Source organism: Chiloscyllium plagiosum, unplaced genomic scaffold, assembly GCF_037043375.1.
Source record: "Chiloscyllium plagiosum isolate Xiang-an unplaced genomic scaffold, Cpla_swu_hap1 HiC_scaffold_23, whole genome shotgun sequence".
NCBI classification, from domain to species: domain Eukaryota; kingdom Metazoa; phylum Chordata; class Chondrichthyes; order Orectolobiformes; family Hemiscylliidae; genus Chiloscyllium; species Chiloscyllium plagiosum.
Window position 1 is genome coordinate 23,014,667 of NW_028270161.1, and position 17,302 is coordinate 23,031,968.

The 17,302-nt window shown below is 42.0% G+C and overlaps 1 protein-coding gene across 2 annotated transcripts in view; it reads right to left on the reverse strand.

Moving 5' to 3' along the window:
* LOC122561779 (golgin subfamily B member 1-like) overlaps nucleotides 1–16,210 on the reverse strand; it is a 75,636-nt gene extending 59,426 nt beyond the window's left edge. Inside the window, exons 1-6 of one of the 2 annotated variants that reach the window (XM_087999458.1) lie at nucleotides 16,191–16,210; nucleotides 11,103–11,211; nucleotides 10,261–10,413; nucleotides 6,097–6,243; nucleotides 3,712–3,891; nucleotides 3,282–3,395 (exon numbers count right to left, since the gene is read on the reverse strand). In XM_087999458.1, the coding sequence (XP_087855584.1) occupies nucleotides 3,282–3,395; nucleotides 3,712–3,891; nucleotides 6,097–6,243; nucleotides 10,261–10,413; nucleotides 11,103–11,204 (696 nt within the window). In that variant the 5' untranslated portion in view covers nucleotides 11,205–11,211; nucleotides 16,191–16,210. The remainder of the gene's footprint in view (nucleotides 1–3,281; nucleotides 3,396–3,711; nucleotides 3,892–6,096; nucleotides 6,244–10,260; nucleotides 10,414–11,102; nucleotides 11,212–16,190) is intronic. The other variant, XM_043713925.2, reaches the window with a different exon arrangement.
* Nucleotides 16,211–17,302: the final 1,092 nt, after the last annotated feature.

The following is a 17,302-nucleotide window of genomic DNA, read 5'->3' on the forward strand; positions in this document are numbered from 1 at the left end:
ATGTTCCTCCTCATCTGAACAGATCTGGTGTATGCGTAGGGATTGTCCATAGGGGATGGCTGTTTTAACGTGTTTCAGGTGGAAGCTGGAGAAGTGTAGCATTGTGAGGTTGTCTGTGGATTTGCGGTAGTGAGGTGCTGAGGTGCCCATCCTTGATGGAGATGCATGTGCCCAAGAGTGTGACATATAGTAGAGAGCAGTCCATGGTGAGTTTGATGGTGGAATGAAACTTGTTGATATCACTGCATAGTTTTATCAGCGACTCCTCACCATGGGTCCAGAGGAAGAAAATGTCGTCAATGTACCTGGTGTATAATGTTGGTTGGAGATCCTGCATAGAGAAGAAGTCTTGTTCCAACCTGTGCATGAAAATGTTGGCAAATTGGGGTGCAAATTTGGTCCCCTTGGTTGTTCCGCGTGTCTGGATGAAGAACTGGTTGTCAAAGGTGAAGACGTCGTGATCGAGGATAAAGCGGATGAGTGTAGGACGGTGCTCGGAGGTTGGCAGTTGTTGGTGTTGAGTACTGAGGCTGTTGCCGCGATGCCATCATTGTGGGGAATGCTGGTGTAGAGTGCAGAAACATCCATTGTGATGAGGAACGTTCTCGGTTCAACTGGTCAGTAGGCGCTGCGTTTCTATAAGAAATCTGTAGTGTCACAACAGAAGCTGGGGCTCCCCTGTACAATGGGTTTCAAGATGCCTTCGATATAACCAGAGAGGTTCTCACACAGAGTCCCACTGCCTGATACGATGGGACGTCCTGGTGTATTGCCTCCCACTATGTACGTGGCAGGTACTCATGCGACTCAGCCAACGTTGTCTGTCTCATATGCTGCAGACAAGGATGCCCAGAGGCATGGTACATTGGCAGGTCCAAGCAGTGGCTATGGCAACAGATGAATGGACACCGCACAACAATCAACAGATAGGAGTGTTCCCTCCCAGTCGGAGAACACTTCAGCAGTCCGGGACATTTGACCTCACACCTTCGAATGACCGTCCTCCAAGGCGGACTTCGGGACAGGCAACAACGATAAAGTGGCCGAGCAGAGGTTGATAGCCAAGTTTGGTACCCATGGGGATGGCCTCAACCGGGACTTTGGATTCATGTCACACTACAGGTGATACCATTGCACTATACACACACAGACAGATGGACACACACACTCACGCAGACCCTCTCTCGTACACTCACACATACACTCCCAGACACACCCTCTCACAGACTTACACCCCTTTACACTCACACACATAAACACGCACCCTCATAGACACTCATAACCACTCCCCCCCACAGACACACGCACATGCACACATAGACATATAAGTTTGTGGGGTGAACTTGTACTTGCAGAATTACATTTTTCTTTGCTCAAAAACTGCATGAACCCATGTGAGATTCTGTAAATCTGTTTTTTAGATTAGAATCAGTCTGACCATTATGGTACAGACAGCCTCACACAGGCAGCTAACACCTTCAATACATTATCTGGGCCGACATGGCACCAATTGTTAAAGTTCACTTGAGAATGTAACTTTTAAAAAAAAAGTTTTGCGATTTACATATGGAAGAACTGAAACCAACATGGTCATTCTAAAAGATGAGAGACTTAACAAACAATCCAGGTCTTTTTCAATATATAATTTCACTTACATTACACTGCAAACTTTTGCTATAAATTCTGTGTCATACAATCTTATTCTCCACAACCACCTCATGAAGGAGCAGCGCTCTGAAAGCTAGTGCTTCCAAATAAACCAGTTGGACTATAACCTGGTGTTGTGTGATTTTTAACTTTGTACATTTAGCATAACTTATTATGTTGTGCTCTCAATGTACTCCCAGACTCAATGTGCCTCATGAACAACTTAACCACAATTACTAAATGCTTTCAGAGAAAGGTAAAGGACTTCAACATCATTTTGCAGCTTCTGCTTTGTGACATTGTTTTTATGCCATATTATACAATTGTTTACCATTCCCTCTTCAAAAAAAGATATACATAAAACCCCCACACAAAAACAGAAATTATTTGAAAAGCTCAGCAGGTCTGGCAGCATCAATGAAGAGAAATCAGAGTTAACGTTTCAGGACCAGTGACCCCTCCTCAGAATGGAGGACCCCATTCTGAGGAAGGTGTAATGAACCTGAAATGTTAACTCTGATTTCTCTTCACAGATACTGCCAGACCTGCTGAGCTTTTCCAGCAACTTCTGTTTTTGTTTCTGACTTACAGCGCCTGCAATTCTTTTGGTTTTGATATAGATACCCAGGTCTTTCTGAAGATAGTCATACCATCACTTGTGGCTCAGTGGTTATAATGTTGCCTCAGAGCCAGAAGGTTGTGGGTCTAGTTGACACCACAGAACTCAGCACATATCAATTCATTGCAGTAGGTGGTGTCATTTTCAGGTTGGACATTAAACTGAGGCAAACTGGGAGAAAGTGAGGGCTGCAGATGCTGGAGATCAGAGTCGAACAGTGTGGTGCTGGGAAAGCACAGCCGGTCAGGCAGCATCTGAGGAGATTCTCCTGCTCTTCAGATACTGCTTGACCTGCTGTGCTTTCCCAGCACCACACTCTTCAATATTAAACTGAGGCCCTGAGTACTATTTCAGTTCAGCATTTAAGATCCCATGACATTATTTTGAAGAGCAAGGGAATTATCTCTGTAGTCCTCATCAATATTTATTCGCTGACCAACATGATCGAATGAGATGATCAGGACATTACTGTTTGTAAGAGTTTGCCCTGTGAGATTGGTTCCTTTGTTTAAACAGTGACTACACTTCATTAGTGGAAAGACAAAGAACTGCGGATTCTGGAAATCGGAAACAAAAACAGAAAGAGCTAAAAAAAACTAAGCATCATCTGTAGTGAGAAAAACAAAGTAAACATTTTGAGTCCAGTGACCTGTTGATGCAAGATTACTGGATTCAAAACATTCACACTTCATTGGTGTAAAGAGCTGTGGAACACCCGAGTTTGTGAAAATGCTCAGTAAATGCAAGTTCTTCCTTAGCTATTCACACAAATTTGCTTCAACAGCAAATCTAATCTAATTGCAGAAACCCATTTCAAAATCAAATATTGCAAATAGAAGATCAAGAACTTCACTGGCTATGATTTCTCAGGCTGAGCATTTTCTACATAGTGCCACCTCGGTGTTCTTTCATTTCACCATTTCTTAACCTATTCAATTTGTCATCATTTCCATCAGACTTTCACCTCCCTATCCGTAATCCACAGTTAATTTATTACTGGTCTAGCAACACTTACTTGTTGCAACTCTTTGTTTATTTCAGATCCGGATGCGAGCTCTTCCTCATGTTTCTGAATGTGCTCTTGGAATCGTGTATCCTTTTTGAGAATGACCTCTTGAACAGAACGGAGCTGTAGTTACAAAACATGAATACATCATTTGGGCTGCAGAAGGATTCAGCTACAAACCCTTTGCTTCTGGGATCGGTCAATGTGAAATTTGCCTGTAGGCTACAGTTTTGACTGATTCATCTATTATATTGCTTTGAATCCTGTAAAAATTCACACCAAATTGCCCTGTTTATAAGATTCCTACGACGACTGATAGGGATTGGAGCAAACCCATCTACTGCATTTGTCCTGAGTGTGTTTAATGGGACAAAGCATCAAACCTTCATCTAAACCAGGCTACCCCTATCCTTCTTTCACAGAAAACTAATCTCTTTACCTGCTGTGCATGTTCAGTCTCTTTCTGCTTCAGAAGTTCATTGGCAGCTTGAAGCTGGTCCTTTGAACTATTGAGAGCTGCCTGCACGGTCTTACAGTTCTCCTCCTGTTGCTCAAGTTGATTCTTAAGCTTTTGGATCTCATCTTGCTGCTCTGGTACGGAGCTTTGTATTAGACGCACCTGTCAATGTAATTTTAAGAAAAATTACAATCTCATTCAAGTTGGTTTTCCAGTTAATGGAGAAATGTAGTAAGTCAGAACGTGATTCTAACAAATTCAAAACAAAGTGAATGGATGAATCTTTCCTGATGAAAGGATTCTATTGAGTTTGGAATGTCTCAATCCAGTTCTCCACAGAAATTAGGCCACATCACATTACTGCTTCTAACATTGCACAAAATTAACAATTTCACTCAAGATGAGCACAAGAATTAACAATTCAAGGCTGTTACTGCTGTGGACATTGAATGCAATTGAAATTTAACCTCTTAGCAAAATTATGCTGTGTGTGTGTTGTGACAGTTTGATTGAACAGTTAAGAGGGAATTTAATGCTGTCTCTTATAAAAACATAAAAAATAGCAGCACGAGTAGTGCAATCAGCCCTTTAAATCTGCTCCACCATTCAATTTGATCATGACAGATCATTCGACTCAGTGCCCTTTATCCCCCAGTCTCCCCATATCCTTTGATTCTTTCAACTTCAAGTATTTCTCAGTCCTTCCTAAAAATATTCAATGTTTGGCCTCAACACATTCTGTGGAAGAGAATTCCACAGGTTCACCTCTCTCTGTGTGCAGACATTTCTCATCATCTCAGTCCTAAATGGCCTACTCTGTATCCTTAGACTGCGCCGCCCCCTGGCTTGGGATTCTCTAATCAGCAGGAACAACTTTCCTGCGTTTACCCTGTCTCATCTTGTCAGAACTTTATAGATTTATATGGGATACGCCTGGTTCTTCTAAACACCAGTGAATATCTCCAGTGAATCTCACTCACATTACCTTTTCCTGAGGGATTTTTCTGGGACCATATAGAGGGAGTTTAACTCCATGCCTAATTTTTGTATCTCACATCCCAAATTATTTCACAGAAGCTTAATAAGAAAAATCAGACACTGATAAAGAAGTATTTGGACAGATAACCAAACTCTTGGTCAAAGAGGCAGAGGAGTTTAAATAAGGAATTTGAGAGATAAGGAGTCTCATTAGCTTAAATTGTAATTTAAATTGCAATCATTATAAGTGAGATGAAAATCAGGGATAGACAAAAGATCAAAAATACAGGAGTGTGGTTTGGAGGAGCTCATAAAGATAGTGAGCAGAGCTACCTTTTGAAAAGAAAACTGACAGGATATTGTTGTGTCAAAGTCATTCCATCTAACACCTAACAATGGCTCCCTTGATGAAGGGATATTTAACTCACAAATAGTAGCTATTTTCAAACCTTCACAAATACCTGTCAAAAGCCAGTGGCTAAAATAACGGTGGATCAGCAAAGCCTAGCAGACAGTAAATAGAACAGAATTTGAAAGACTATAATCTGATCAAAGCAGATCGGCTTCAAAGATTAAAAAGAAAAACTGCTCTCACACTGATTATATCGTTACTCACTTGTTATTTTAGACACTGACTTTCAGTAATTAGGAAACAATGACAAGTCCAGCAGTAGTCTTTGATGGTTAGCTGCACGTCATTATTAGTGTGATTAATATTGATGTATCAAGTGACTGAGAATTAGAATTCTTTCCAATTGACTCCAGTTCGGAGTTAGATATTTCATTTTGGATGTTTCCTGAACTCTGTGTTGGAAAGCTACCTGCATAAAGCAGCAGGGATTGTGTGCCACAAAGCAATGAGGACAGGCACTGCAAAGCAACAATGGTCACTTGGTAACTCGTCATGACAATTTTTTTATCTACTTCACTTTCTCTCAACTTGTTCGTGGTGAATAGGATCTGGCATTGTGTGCTCTGGCTTTAAATCTGAGGTTCCTCAATAAAGTCACCAGCCTCAAAAACTGCAATTAGGTTATGACGTTTCAAGTCAGGTGCACTTGTGTGATTAGTCAAGCAACTGTTTTAAGCTACATGGATGGAATCCTTAAGACCATATATCGATACACAATGGCTCTGTGGTTTGCACATTCTGCCCGTGTCTGCGTGGGTTTCCTCCAGATGCTTCTGTTTCCTCCCGCAGTCCAAAGATGTGCAGGTCAGTGAACTGACCATAGTGTTAGGTGCATCAGTCAGGTGTAAATATAGGGAATAGGTCTAGGTGGATTACTCTTCCGAGGGTCAGTGTGGACTTGATGGGCCAAAGGGCCTGTTTCCGTACTGTAGGGAATCTAATCTTAAAAAAAAACTTGAGTTTATCTGGTTCCTTACCTCAGCAGAATGCTCCTCTGGCTGTGATGAGGGAATACATAATGTTTGTTTCTGCAGTTCCTCGATCCGAGCATTTAACGAGACAACCTTTGCTTTTGCCTGCAGCTTTAGTTTTGCCAATTTGGCATCAAACAGCTCCTTCTCCTCCTGTGAAATAATCAGAGATTCACTGTTATTAAACAGTGCACTCAAAACAACTCCCCCTGCTGCTAAGGTCAGCAATCTACCAGCTTGTGTAGAATCAGGGTCACACATACCAAAATGGGAATGAAGTAGTGTAGAGTTGGGTTCAGCTCCCACCCACATATACTGTCAAGCATATACACACAGATATTAGTTTTGATCTCTATTACAAGGAGGATACAAAGGCACTGGCACAAGTGCGAAAAATATTGATAAAGTTCATAGTAGAACTGAGTGGTTATGTTATGGACCAGACCAGACCTCCTCAAAACATTTTAAGGTAGCCAGACCCTAACGTTTTATATTTCTTTTAGGCAGATGTAATGTGGATATTCCAGGAGCGATGCAGCTGATCAAACCACTCAGCTTTAAACAAAACAGAATTAATAAAACATTATGGATAAAAAAAAAAGAAAAGAAAACAGAATTTAGAATAACAACTTATCTGATAATCCAACCGACACAATATCTAAACTTGACAAAGCTGTTCCAATCCCTGCAACATCTCATAGACACATCCTTTGGCAAAAGGTAAATTTAAATACAGGTTCTCACAGGTAGGAGTTTTCAGAAAAAAAGTTCAGGCAAGACCTCTGTTGAAATATGGAACTTCTTTTCAGTGTACCTGCCTCACTAGATCCACTGGACTTTTTGACTGCTTACTAAAACTAAACCAGACTAGAAAAAAAAACTTTGAGCTGGGAGAACTGGCCACTACCCTGCCATTCTTCAAAGTAACCATTTCCAGACAAATCCGCACCTCTGCTTTTACAACCACTCTTGAAAAAATCCTTGTTAAAGGGGCAGCATTGTCACAGGTATACCCATAGGAAAAGATCAAGGCTATCCTATATGCTAAAGAAAAGTGAACACTGAGTGATACCTTGACAGAGGTCTTCAAAACTATAAATGAATTTGATTGGGTAGATTTAGAGATGTTACCACATGTGGCAGAGATCAAAACAAGCAGGTATAAATATATAGCTAGTCACTAATAAATCCTGTAAGAAATTCAGATGAAACTTTTTTTTAATATTTCTTTTTATTAGAAAAGGTTTTATTCTTTTACAAAATTATACACATACAAAAAAGAAAAACAATATAACAACCTTATATGACAAAAACATTAACAGGAAACTACCTACTACTCTATAGAACAAATCAAAACTATCACAAAAAATACAAGACAATCTTTCCACATTGAGATTCAATAAGTAACTGTACTGAGCAAATTAGGTTAGGCTGACCGAGATTATATGAGACAACCCAATCAAAATTAGAGTAAGTCAAATTAGATATAATAATCTTGAATTAACTTAACTCAAATTAAATTAAAATTAAACTAAAGTATGTTACACCACTCCCATCCACGGGAGCATCAATTATAATACCCTATTTATCAAGCTTCTTTCTTCAGGGCCCCTGGACCGTCAAACCGGCCCCCAGGGTATACAAAGGTCCTGGTCCGTATAAATGTAATTTAAAAAGGGCTGTCATGTTTTATAGAATGGTTCTGTTTTCTGGTGCACCACATGTGAGATAATCTTGGGGGATGTGCTCCATCACCAATCTACGCTACTCCACGAGACCCAGGGTTTTTCTGAGATCCAGTTCATTAGAATGTTCTTCCTTGTACAGTGTGCGAGAATATTAAATAATCTCTTCCCATGTTCATCTAGCGAGGGCAAATATGGCAATCCCAAAAGGAGGGATACCGGATCCACCTTAAGCTCGATTCCCAGAATCCCCTCCAACTCACTCACTATGGCACCCCAGTATCCATGAATCCTGTAACATGACCATAAACAATGTGGAAGGATGCCTGCGCTAATTTTACATTTAGGACATGCTGGCAATGCTCCTTTCTTGAACTTTGCCAACCGTTCTGGAGCAATTTGGGACCTGTGAAGAATCTTCAACTGCATAGTTTGTACTTCATTGTATATTGAAATTTTCCTCACATTCTCCCATGTTTCAAACAAAATTTCTTCCCCTAGTTCCTGACTCTAGACTCCACAGAGTCTTTCAATATCCTGCAGGGCGCAGGCCACCCCCCCCACCCCCGCCCCCACCCCCGTAAATAGTATTGGGTACTGACCGAGAGGGTGCCCGCACACCGGCGCACTCTTCCCTCTACGTTAGACTTGTAGGGCTGAGCCAAGAGCGTGGTCCTTCTCCGTATGTAGTCCCTAATCTGAAAATAATGGAAGAGCTCCCTACTAGGCAGCCCATATTGGTGACTTAATTATTTAAAGGACATCAGGACCTCTCCCTCAAGTAAGTCTCTCAAACAGGAGACTCCCTTGACCTCCTATGCCTTAAAGGCGGAGTCCCCCGACCCTGGCTTAAATCCTGGGGTTCCAACTAAAGAAGTGAACGGTGTGGTCTTATGTGAATTTCCCTCACCCTGCTGTATTATTCCCCACGTTTTGACAGTGTTTACGATAATTTGGCTTTTACAATGCTCAGCCATGGATTTTGTCCGATCCATAAACAGTTAATTATCGAGGGGACAGCTTATCTGAGAAGCCTCGATGTCGTCATATTGATCTTGGATCCTTGTGTACCCATATATGACAATCGGGCATCTATCTGATATCGCTTCAAATCTTGAAGATCCACTCCCCAGCACCCCCCCCCCCCATACCCTGCAACTTAGTCAATTTAATGCCTTGTCGGCTGCCTCCCCTGATGATAAAATTAACTGATTTAACGCCATTCATAAGAACCGCCGCATTGGGGTCATTTTACAGCGCTGCCACTCACCTTCGACACCAAATGAAGGACCCAAGCCAACTACTGAACCTCCGCAGCACCTGCCTGGGCAGCAACAATGGGAGCATTCCCATAGAATATAGTAGCCAAGGAAGAACATTAATGAAGGTTGCTCGGCCTAACCATAATACTGGTAAACCCTGCCACCGCTGCAGATCCTGTATTATCATGACAAACAATTGCACATCTGTACAGCTGATGAAAAATGGGGGTAGTAAAAACATCCAGAAAAGAAAACCCTTTTGCAATCATCGAAAGGGAAACTGTGTTCCATCCTCCAGGTCAGGCACTCCCACCAAACCCCCCAACAGGCAGAGTTTCCAACTTTGTAAAATTTATTCGATATCCCGAGAAGATGCCAAATAATTTAACTTTTTGTATTTACCAGGGTACGGACTTTTCCGGATTCGCTAAAACTAAAAGGATATCATCAGCATGGAGTAATTTTGTGCTCTCCCATTCCTACCTCGGGTACCACTATTTCAGGGTCCTTCCAAACGGGCTCTGCCAATGGTTAAATTACTAAGATAAATAACTGCGGCGAGAGAGGACACCCTTGTCGGCTGCCTCTCCCAGTGCTAAAATTATCTGATTTAACGCCGTTCGTAAGAACTGCCGCCTTGGAGTCATTATATTGCACTGCTCCCGACCTAGTAAACACCCTTCCAAGACCAAAAAGTGTTCTGGTACACCAAAAAGGTATGACCACTCTACCTGATCAAACACCTTTTTTGCGTCTAAGGAGACCACCAAACCCGGAATTAATTGTTGCAGGCATACCTGCACCATATTCAACACCCTCCTGATGTTACCGAAAGAGCTACGGCAGAAGAAACTTAGTTACTCAAAGACTGAGTGGTGAGATCAAGGAGAGATTGTAAGTACAAAGATGCATCTCTTACCCATTTAATGGATGAAACTGATTTGGCAAATACAGGGTTGGGGGCGGGCGGGGGGTGGTAGCTTAGAACAGAATCAGAGACTTAAATTTAAATTTATATAAGGAAAGTAGGAGGACAGGAAAAATATGGAAACCAGTGGGAACTGAATTCAACAATGATACATAGAAGAAATTATTTTGCCTAATAACGCGAGGTGTTTAGTAGAATCATCAAGTGGAATCCTGGAGGTATATACTATGACAGAAAAGTTGTGTGAGAAATGGTACACCTCTCATGCAGATCACAGTTAAACTCCATGACTCACCTTCATTGCAACCTCTTTACTCTGAAGCTGCAAGTCTTTCTCACGTATGAGTTCTTTGAGCTGATCCACAAGCTGCTCAGTCTGTGCCAGACGCTCCAACACATCCTCTGATATCTCAGGACAGGCCTCCATCTCAGGCTGCTGATTGGTCTCCTGCACAATGCAAATAAAGTGGCAGAAAAGACCAGCACTCTCTCAAGGGTCTAACCCATCAGGGAAATTACACTGGTTTTAGTAAAAGAATCTCCATCACAGAATATATGTATTCATTTTTCATCCAGCAAATGTTAAAGATTATTTGAAAAACTGTGCAGTAAACACTCAAGCAGGGCACTAGCAGGTACATCTGTCCACCCAATGCAAAATACCACAGAACTCTGAAATAAAAACTGGAAATATACAGCAGTCTGCAAGTATCTGAGGAGAGAGAAATAGTTAATACTTAATTTTGGTCACTTTCATTAGATCTCAGGGAAACTTCTCCCATCACAGAACTCCAAGCTGAAGGAAGACATTTAGGGCAGAAAGAAATCTGGAGAGAGTAACATAAAAACTGGAAGCGTTGGAAAAACTCAGCAGATCTGGCAACACCTCTGGAGAGAGATGAACAGTTTCTCAGAGATTTGGAAATTCTTCTCCAGTGATAGGTTCAACCTAGTTGAAACAGAAAATGCAAATACTTTGACTACTATCAATAAGCCCATGTCAATATTAAAGAAAACAGTTTAAGTAACTGACTGAAGAAAGCTTGCAGACTAGATAATTAAATAACAAATGGAAATTGACAAAGGTAAATGTGAAATGATGTGCTTTGATTGGAAAAGCAGAATCACGTAACTCACCACCTCCTGAGAACCGCTGGCCCCATCTCCACTATCATCCCCTGAAAGATCCTGCAGCACAGTGTTGACACCCTTCGCCAGGTCTGACAGACGACTCAGCATGGTGGAACTGTACACAGGACAAGAAAACAATGTTAGACTGTTCCCCTACCAAGATAAATTGAAAAGGGGAGAAAGAATAGGATGCAAGTTGGAAACTCATGGTTGGGGGACATCAAAACTTGGGATTGTAGGAGGAAAGGAAGGTTTGAGACATGAGGAATCCACAGTTCTTAGATTTTAATGAAGAACAAAAAAAGGGCAGTGATCTTGTTTTTAACATGATGAGGAGGTGCCAATGTTGGATTGGGGTGGACAAAGTTAAAAATCACACACCAGGTTATAGTCCAGCAGGTTTATTTGGAAGTACAACTTTCGGAGCTTGACTCCTTCATCAGGTAGCTAGTGGGGCAGGATCATAGGACACAGAATTTTTAGCACAAGATCCAAAAGCCAATACTAAACCAAAGTCACCTGCTTCTAAGCGATGCAGCCTTCACTAAATTGTGCAACTTGTTTATAACAATACTAATATGTAAAACAGTTCGACGCTTCACTGGAACATTATAAAATGTAGTAAAATGCCATGTCACATCAGAAAACATTAGGATTGCTGACCAAAAGTTTGGTCAAAGAGAAGTGCATTAACGAAGGAAGATGAGGTAGACAGCTGGAGAGATGTAGGATGGGAATTCTAGAGCTTAGGCTTCAGACAACCAAAGGCAGAGTCACCATTGGTAGCGTGAGTAAAATCAGGTTGTTTGAGATGCAAACTAGAGACATCTAGATGGGTTAAGATTAGAACAACACCCTTCTTCAACAGAAAACACGTCATCATATAAAGGGTGGTCCAAATCTAGAACTCTCTCCGACAGAGCTGTAGATCCCCGAGTTCAATAGAAATGCTTAACATTATGATTAATAGATGTTGCTTAGCTAAGGATATTGAGGGATATGTAATAAAATCATGTACACAGAGCTGAGGTACAATTCAGCTCTGATCTAACTGAATACTAGATTTAAGGGACTAAATGACCTGTTCCTCTGCAATTTAAAGTGTCTCCTTAAAATTAGGTATTTGACAACAAATCAGCAGGGCAAAAAGATTCCAGAGTATATTTGCAAAATTGTGTTTGGATGCAAACAGCTAAATATAGCATTATGTTAAACCTAAAATAAAGTTATTCCTTTTTTAAAATTCAGCCTTGGATTAGAATAAATCCTGAAGCCACTTTAAGGACATGCATTAAATCCTGTCCAACACTGTTCTATTGAGCCTAATACATAAACAACAGAAGGTCACTGAGTTTGGATCATTGCCCTCATATTTACTGCTGGCTGTTAACATCCTGGTTTCGCTAAAGTTAATGATCCAGGCGAGGAAAAGGCTTGAACAGCTGTAAAGAGACTTCAGGAAGCAGGTTTAGCAGCTGAACGTAAAGATTGGAAATCTCTATTATGTTAATATATAACTGGAGATGTAAACTAGAAAAAAATCAGGGAAATCAATCTGGAAGTGAAGATAGCTTTGGCATTTCAAGTAACATTGATACAGCTTAGTGACTGGTGCCAGGGGACTGGAATGTAGAAGAATAGCTATTTAACCTGGAGTGGGGAGTAATTACTTAACGCAAATGGCTACATTTACTAATACAGGAATAGTAACAGGCCATTCAGCCCTTTGAGCATGTTTCTCGACTCAATTAGGTCATTGATGATTTGTACCCAAATTTCCATTTACCTGCTGTGACCCCAAAACAGCGAAGCCAGGGGGAGCTAATGAAGTGATGAAATAAAAAGACAAGCTGAACAGTTCATTCAGCGAGAAGGGGTCATGGAATCCTTTTTAACAAGTCAAATAGCAGGTAGAAAGTAGTGGAAACACATGAAGTAAGTTGACAAATTAAAACAATATGATGGACATGCTGTAGAAATAAGGAAATCAAAAACAGAAACAGAAATTGATGGAAAACCTCAGCAGACCTGGCAGGATCTGGAGGAAAAACCACAATTAATGTTTCAGGTCCAATGACCCTTCAGTTCTGAAGTAGGGTCACTGGATCCAAAACATTCACTTTGTTTTCTGTCCACAGAAGCCACCAGATCTGCTGAGATTTTCCAGCAATTTCTGTTTTTGTTTCTGATTTCCAGCATCTGCAATTCTTTTGGTTTTATTTTGTTTAGGGACATCAAAGTAGTCAGCCAAATATTAAAAGCAAGAGATTAAGGATCGGCAGAGTATGAACACTTGATCATACAGATGGGGTGCTGAGGCTGTGGAATACAGTGTCGGGTCAATGATGTGAAGCAGAGACTGTGTCAATATTTAAAAACTGTTACATAAATGACTGAAGAAAATATGCAGATTGGACAGTTAAGTGGCAAATGTACTTCAGCATAGATAAATGCGAGGTGATTCACTTTGATAGATAAGTAGAAACATGTACAGGACCTTTGTCAGAAGGCTCATAGGGAATCATGGCCAATTCTGGTCTATCAAGTCAGAATCACTGGAGAAAGTGAAAAAGAAATTAGATGGTGCGAGAACAGAGAGATGACAGGTTTCAGAAAACAGATGAAACATTGAACAGATTGTCTTCTGTTTCAGAAAGCAAAAGACCCAAAGACAGCTGAAAGACATCTTTAAAACAAAGAATGGTTTGGAAATGCTGGGGTGGAATGTTTCTCTTGTGAAAGAATGCAAAACTGGGGAGTCAGAAATAGAAGACAGTTACAAGTAAATCCAAGTGAAATAAGGAGAAATTATTTTACTCAGTGTGGTGATAATGTGTAACTCACTACCACAGCCAATCTTCTTTGGGATAATGAGAATAATAAAAAAGTAAAGTTTTACAATGTTGAGTTTTTAATGTAAATTTTATAAATGTGTGAAACAGTAGTTGACTACACATGCAGAAAACAATTCAGTTAACTGTCTACATAACTGAAATGGGCTCATTTTATATTAGTGTACTGGCATAATTGTAATCTCTTCTGTTATTTACAATAAATCAGCAAATCCTGTTAATACTGAAAGTGCAATTAAATGCTTGGACATTGATTTATTGCAGATCAATATCCAGAACAAATCTTATGGATACCGACACTTACAGCCTGTACTGTAGTCGAATGCCTGAGTACCACAATATCTAACCAAAAATTCACATTTCCATTTTCTAAGTAAGAATCCACAATATTCAGCCACAACAATCTGTTCTTATAGAAAGATACACCAGAAAAAGAGGCAATTTGACTGTGTCACATACACACAGTTTAACCTAACATCCAAAAGCTTAACTGAGTATTTCAATGTTCAACACAGTAGTTTTGTGGTCTGCAACATTAATGAAGCAGATGGGATTATGTGGCAGCTTCAGTGGCTATGTTCCCGATATCAGCTGACAAATTAGGAGACTTATTGATTTTAATTTCATAACTTGCTCAGAAATGATTTGAACTCATGGCTTCTCTGGGTTTGGGGCCAGAACCACAAAAGGACTGCAGTCTAGACATTAAGGTTATCCAAATTCTCCAAAAACAAACACTATAATACAATAAACCACCTAACTCACAATAGGATGGCGAAATAGGAAAGTTACTGCCATTGCAGACCAGATTACAAACATTTATGTTTCTACCTCATCCGGGTGCTCTAGCCAAAAATTATAAACTGATTCCACAGTCTCTGGACACAAAAAAGAATCATGTTTCGCCATTTTTTAAACAATGCTAATTGCCTTGTTGTTGAATTTGAGCTTTTATCCTTGTATCCCATTTCCAGATTACACAACTTTTTCTACATTTTTCAGTGCAAGCAGTTTGGTGATAGGGGATGTCTGGTGAGGAGGAAGGTGGGCAGTCAATAAATGTAAAATCAGGGCAGTGTTTTTGACATTGAGCCTACTTTTCAGGCATCACTTTCTTACAATTGATCATGGACAGGCATGGGTCAGTGAGCCTCTTCTGAAGGAGGATCATAGACTCAAGATATTAACTCGGCTTTCTTTCCACAGATGCTGGGTTTTTCCAGCAATTTCTGTTTTTGTTTCTGATTTCCAGGGTCCGCAGTTCTTTATTTTATTTTTGTTGAACCCCACATTACTGCCAGACCATAGGAAAACCATTCAGAAAGTGGGCTCACCAGCAGGATGGACTCACAATAGCACTTTATTTATTATAATCTAAAGGTAAAGACTGTAGATTAGTGTATGTATTTCATCTCAGCAACATCTCATCTCATCACTAAACTCTGATATAAAACTTCCCCACCTCACAGGTCTTGTATCAGAGTGCCCATCTACAGACTCTGGTTTCAAGGAGCACAATAGCAGACCATGGCATCAGTATATCGCAGCCCACCTAAAACCCCAGACACTGGATGCCTCTCCACATCTTGGCAATCAGGTTCCACATCCCTTCCCCTTGAGAATGCTATGGCGATTGGAGAATTCTGCCCACCTCCAAAAGCCCCAGCCTCGACAATCAGGGTCTCCTCCCCATCCCCCTCCACCCCCAGCCTTGACAATCAGGGTCTCCCCCCCATCCCCCTCCACCCCCAGCCTTGACAATCAGGGTCTCCTCCCCATCCCCCTCCACCCCCAGCCTTGACAATCAGGGTCTCCTCCCCATCCCCCTCCACCCCCAGCCTTGACAATCAGGGTCTCCTCCCCATCCCCCTCCACCCCCAGCCTCGACAATCAGGGTCTCCTCCCCATCCCCCTCCACCCCCAGCCTCGACAATCAGGGTCTCCTCCCCATCCCCCTCCACCCCCAGCCTCGACAATCAGGGTCTCCTCCCCATCCCCCTCCACCCCCAGCCTCGACAATCAGGGCCTCTGTTCTTCCCCTCACTTCGCTCTGCAGGAACCAACTCCGCTCCCCAATCGAGGCCGAAGCCCGGGGCCCAGTGCCCCTGAAGCAGGCCCCGCGGGCTCCTGGCTTTACCGGGGGGGTGGGCCGCGGCGAGCAGACCGCCCGAGTGCGGGTGGGGGACGGTCCCGGCGCTATCCCCCCCCCGGGTTCCGCGCTCCCCCTCTGCCGAACTCTCACCCGCCTCCTCCGCGAAGAGCGGCCACATCAGCACCGTGACCCGGAACAAAAACTTACCGTGAGGGGGAGGAGGGCGGGGCGAGCGTGGGAAACACTTCCGGGAGCATCCCCATGGCAACCGGCAGCGTGTGGGGAGAGAGGGAGGGAGGGAGTCAGTGATAATCAACAGCAAAAAATGTAGGTACAAGGTGAATAAAAAATCACAACAAAGGGTGAGAATGAGCATCAGCAAACAGAGAGAGAAACTTCGAGAAAGACCAAAGAGAAATATAAGAGGATTCGCAGGATAAACGAGGAATAATTAAGTGGAACAAGGTTTAAACAAAAATCACACGACACCAGGTTATAATCCAACAGGTTTATTTGGAAACACTAGGTTTTGGAATTCCTCCATCAGGTGATGGTGGAGGCGAAGATCATGCTCACAGAGTTTTGTAGCCAAAGGAGTCCAGTGTCGTGTAGATGTGACCCCAGTCCCAACACCGGCTCCTCCAAGTTAAACGGAACAGTTCAGAGACAGGGACAGGGACAGGGACAGGGGTGTCTGTCTCAAATCTATCCCTCACCGTTTCGTGGCCTGTTGGAGAGACAGCTCCTCCAGATTCAGATGCATGGTGATACACCGCAAAGTGGATGTGGCCAAGGGAGTCCTCAACAAGAACTCCTCCTCACCCCCATGAAGTTAGCGGGTTTTGAGAAGATTTGTAGCTCAGGTTAAGGTTCTGGATGTAGGTTTGCTCGCTGAGCTGGGAGGTTTGTTTTCAGACATTTTGTCTCCATAATATCATCAGTGAACCTCCAGTGTAGCACTGGTGGTATGGCCTGCTTTTTATTTGTGTTTAGGTTTCCTTTGGTTGGTGATGTCATTTCCTGTGGTGATGTCATTTCCAGTTCTTTTTTCTAAGGGGTCATAAATGGGATCCAATTCAATGTATTTGTTGATAGAGTTCGGGCTGGAATGCTATGAAGTTTCATACAGTCTTAGAGCTGTACAGCACAGAAACAGACCCCTCAGTCCAACTGGTCCATGTCGACCTGCTATCCTAAATTAATCTATTCTCATTTGCCAGCATTTGGCCCATATCCCTCTAAACCCTTACTGTTCATGCATC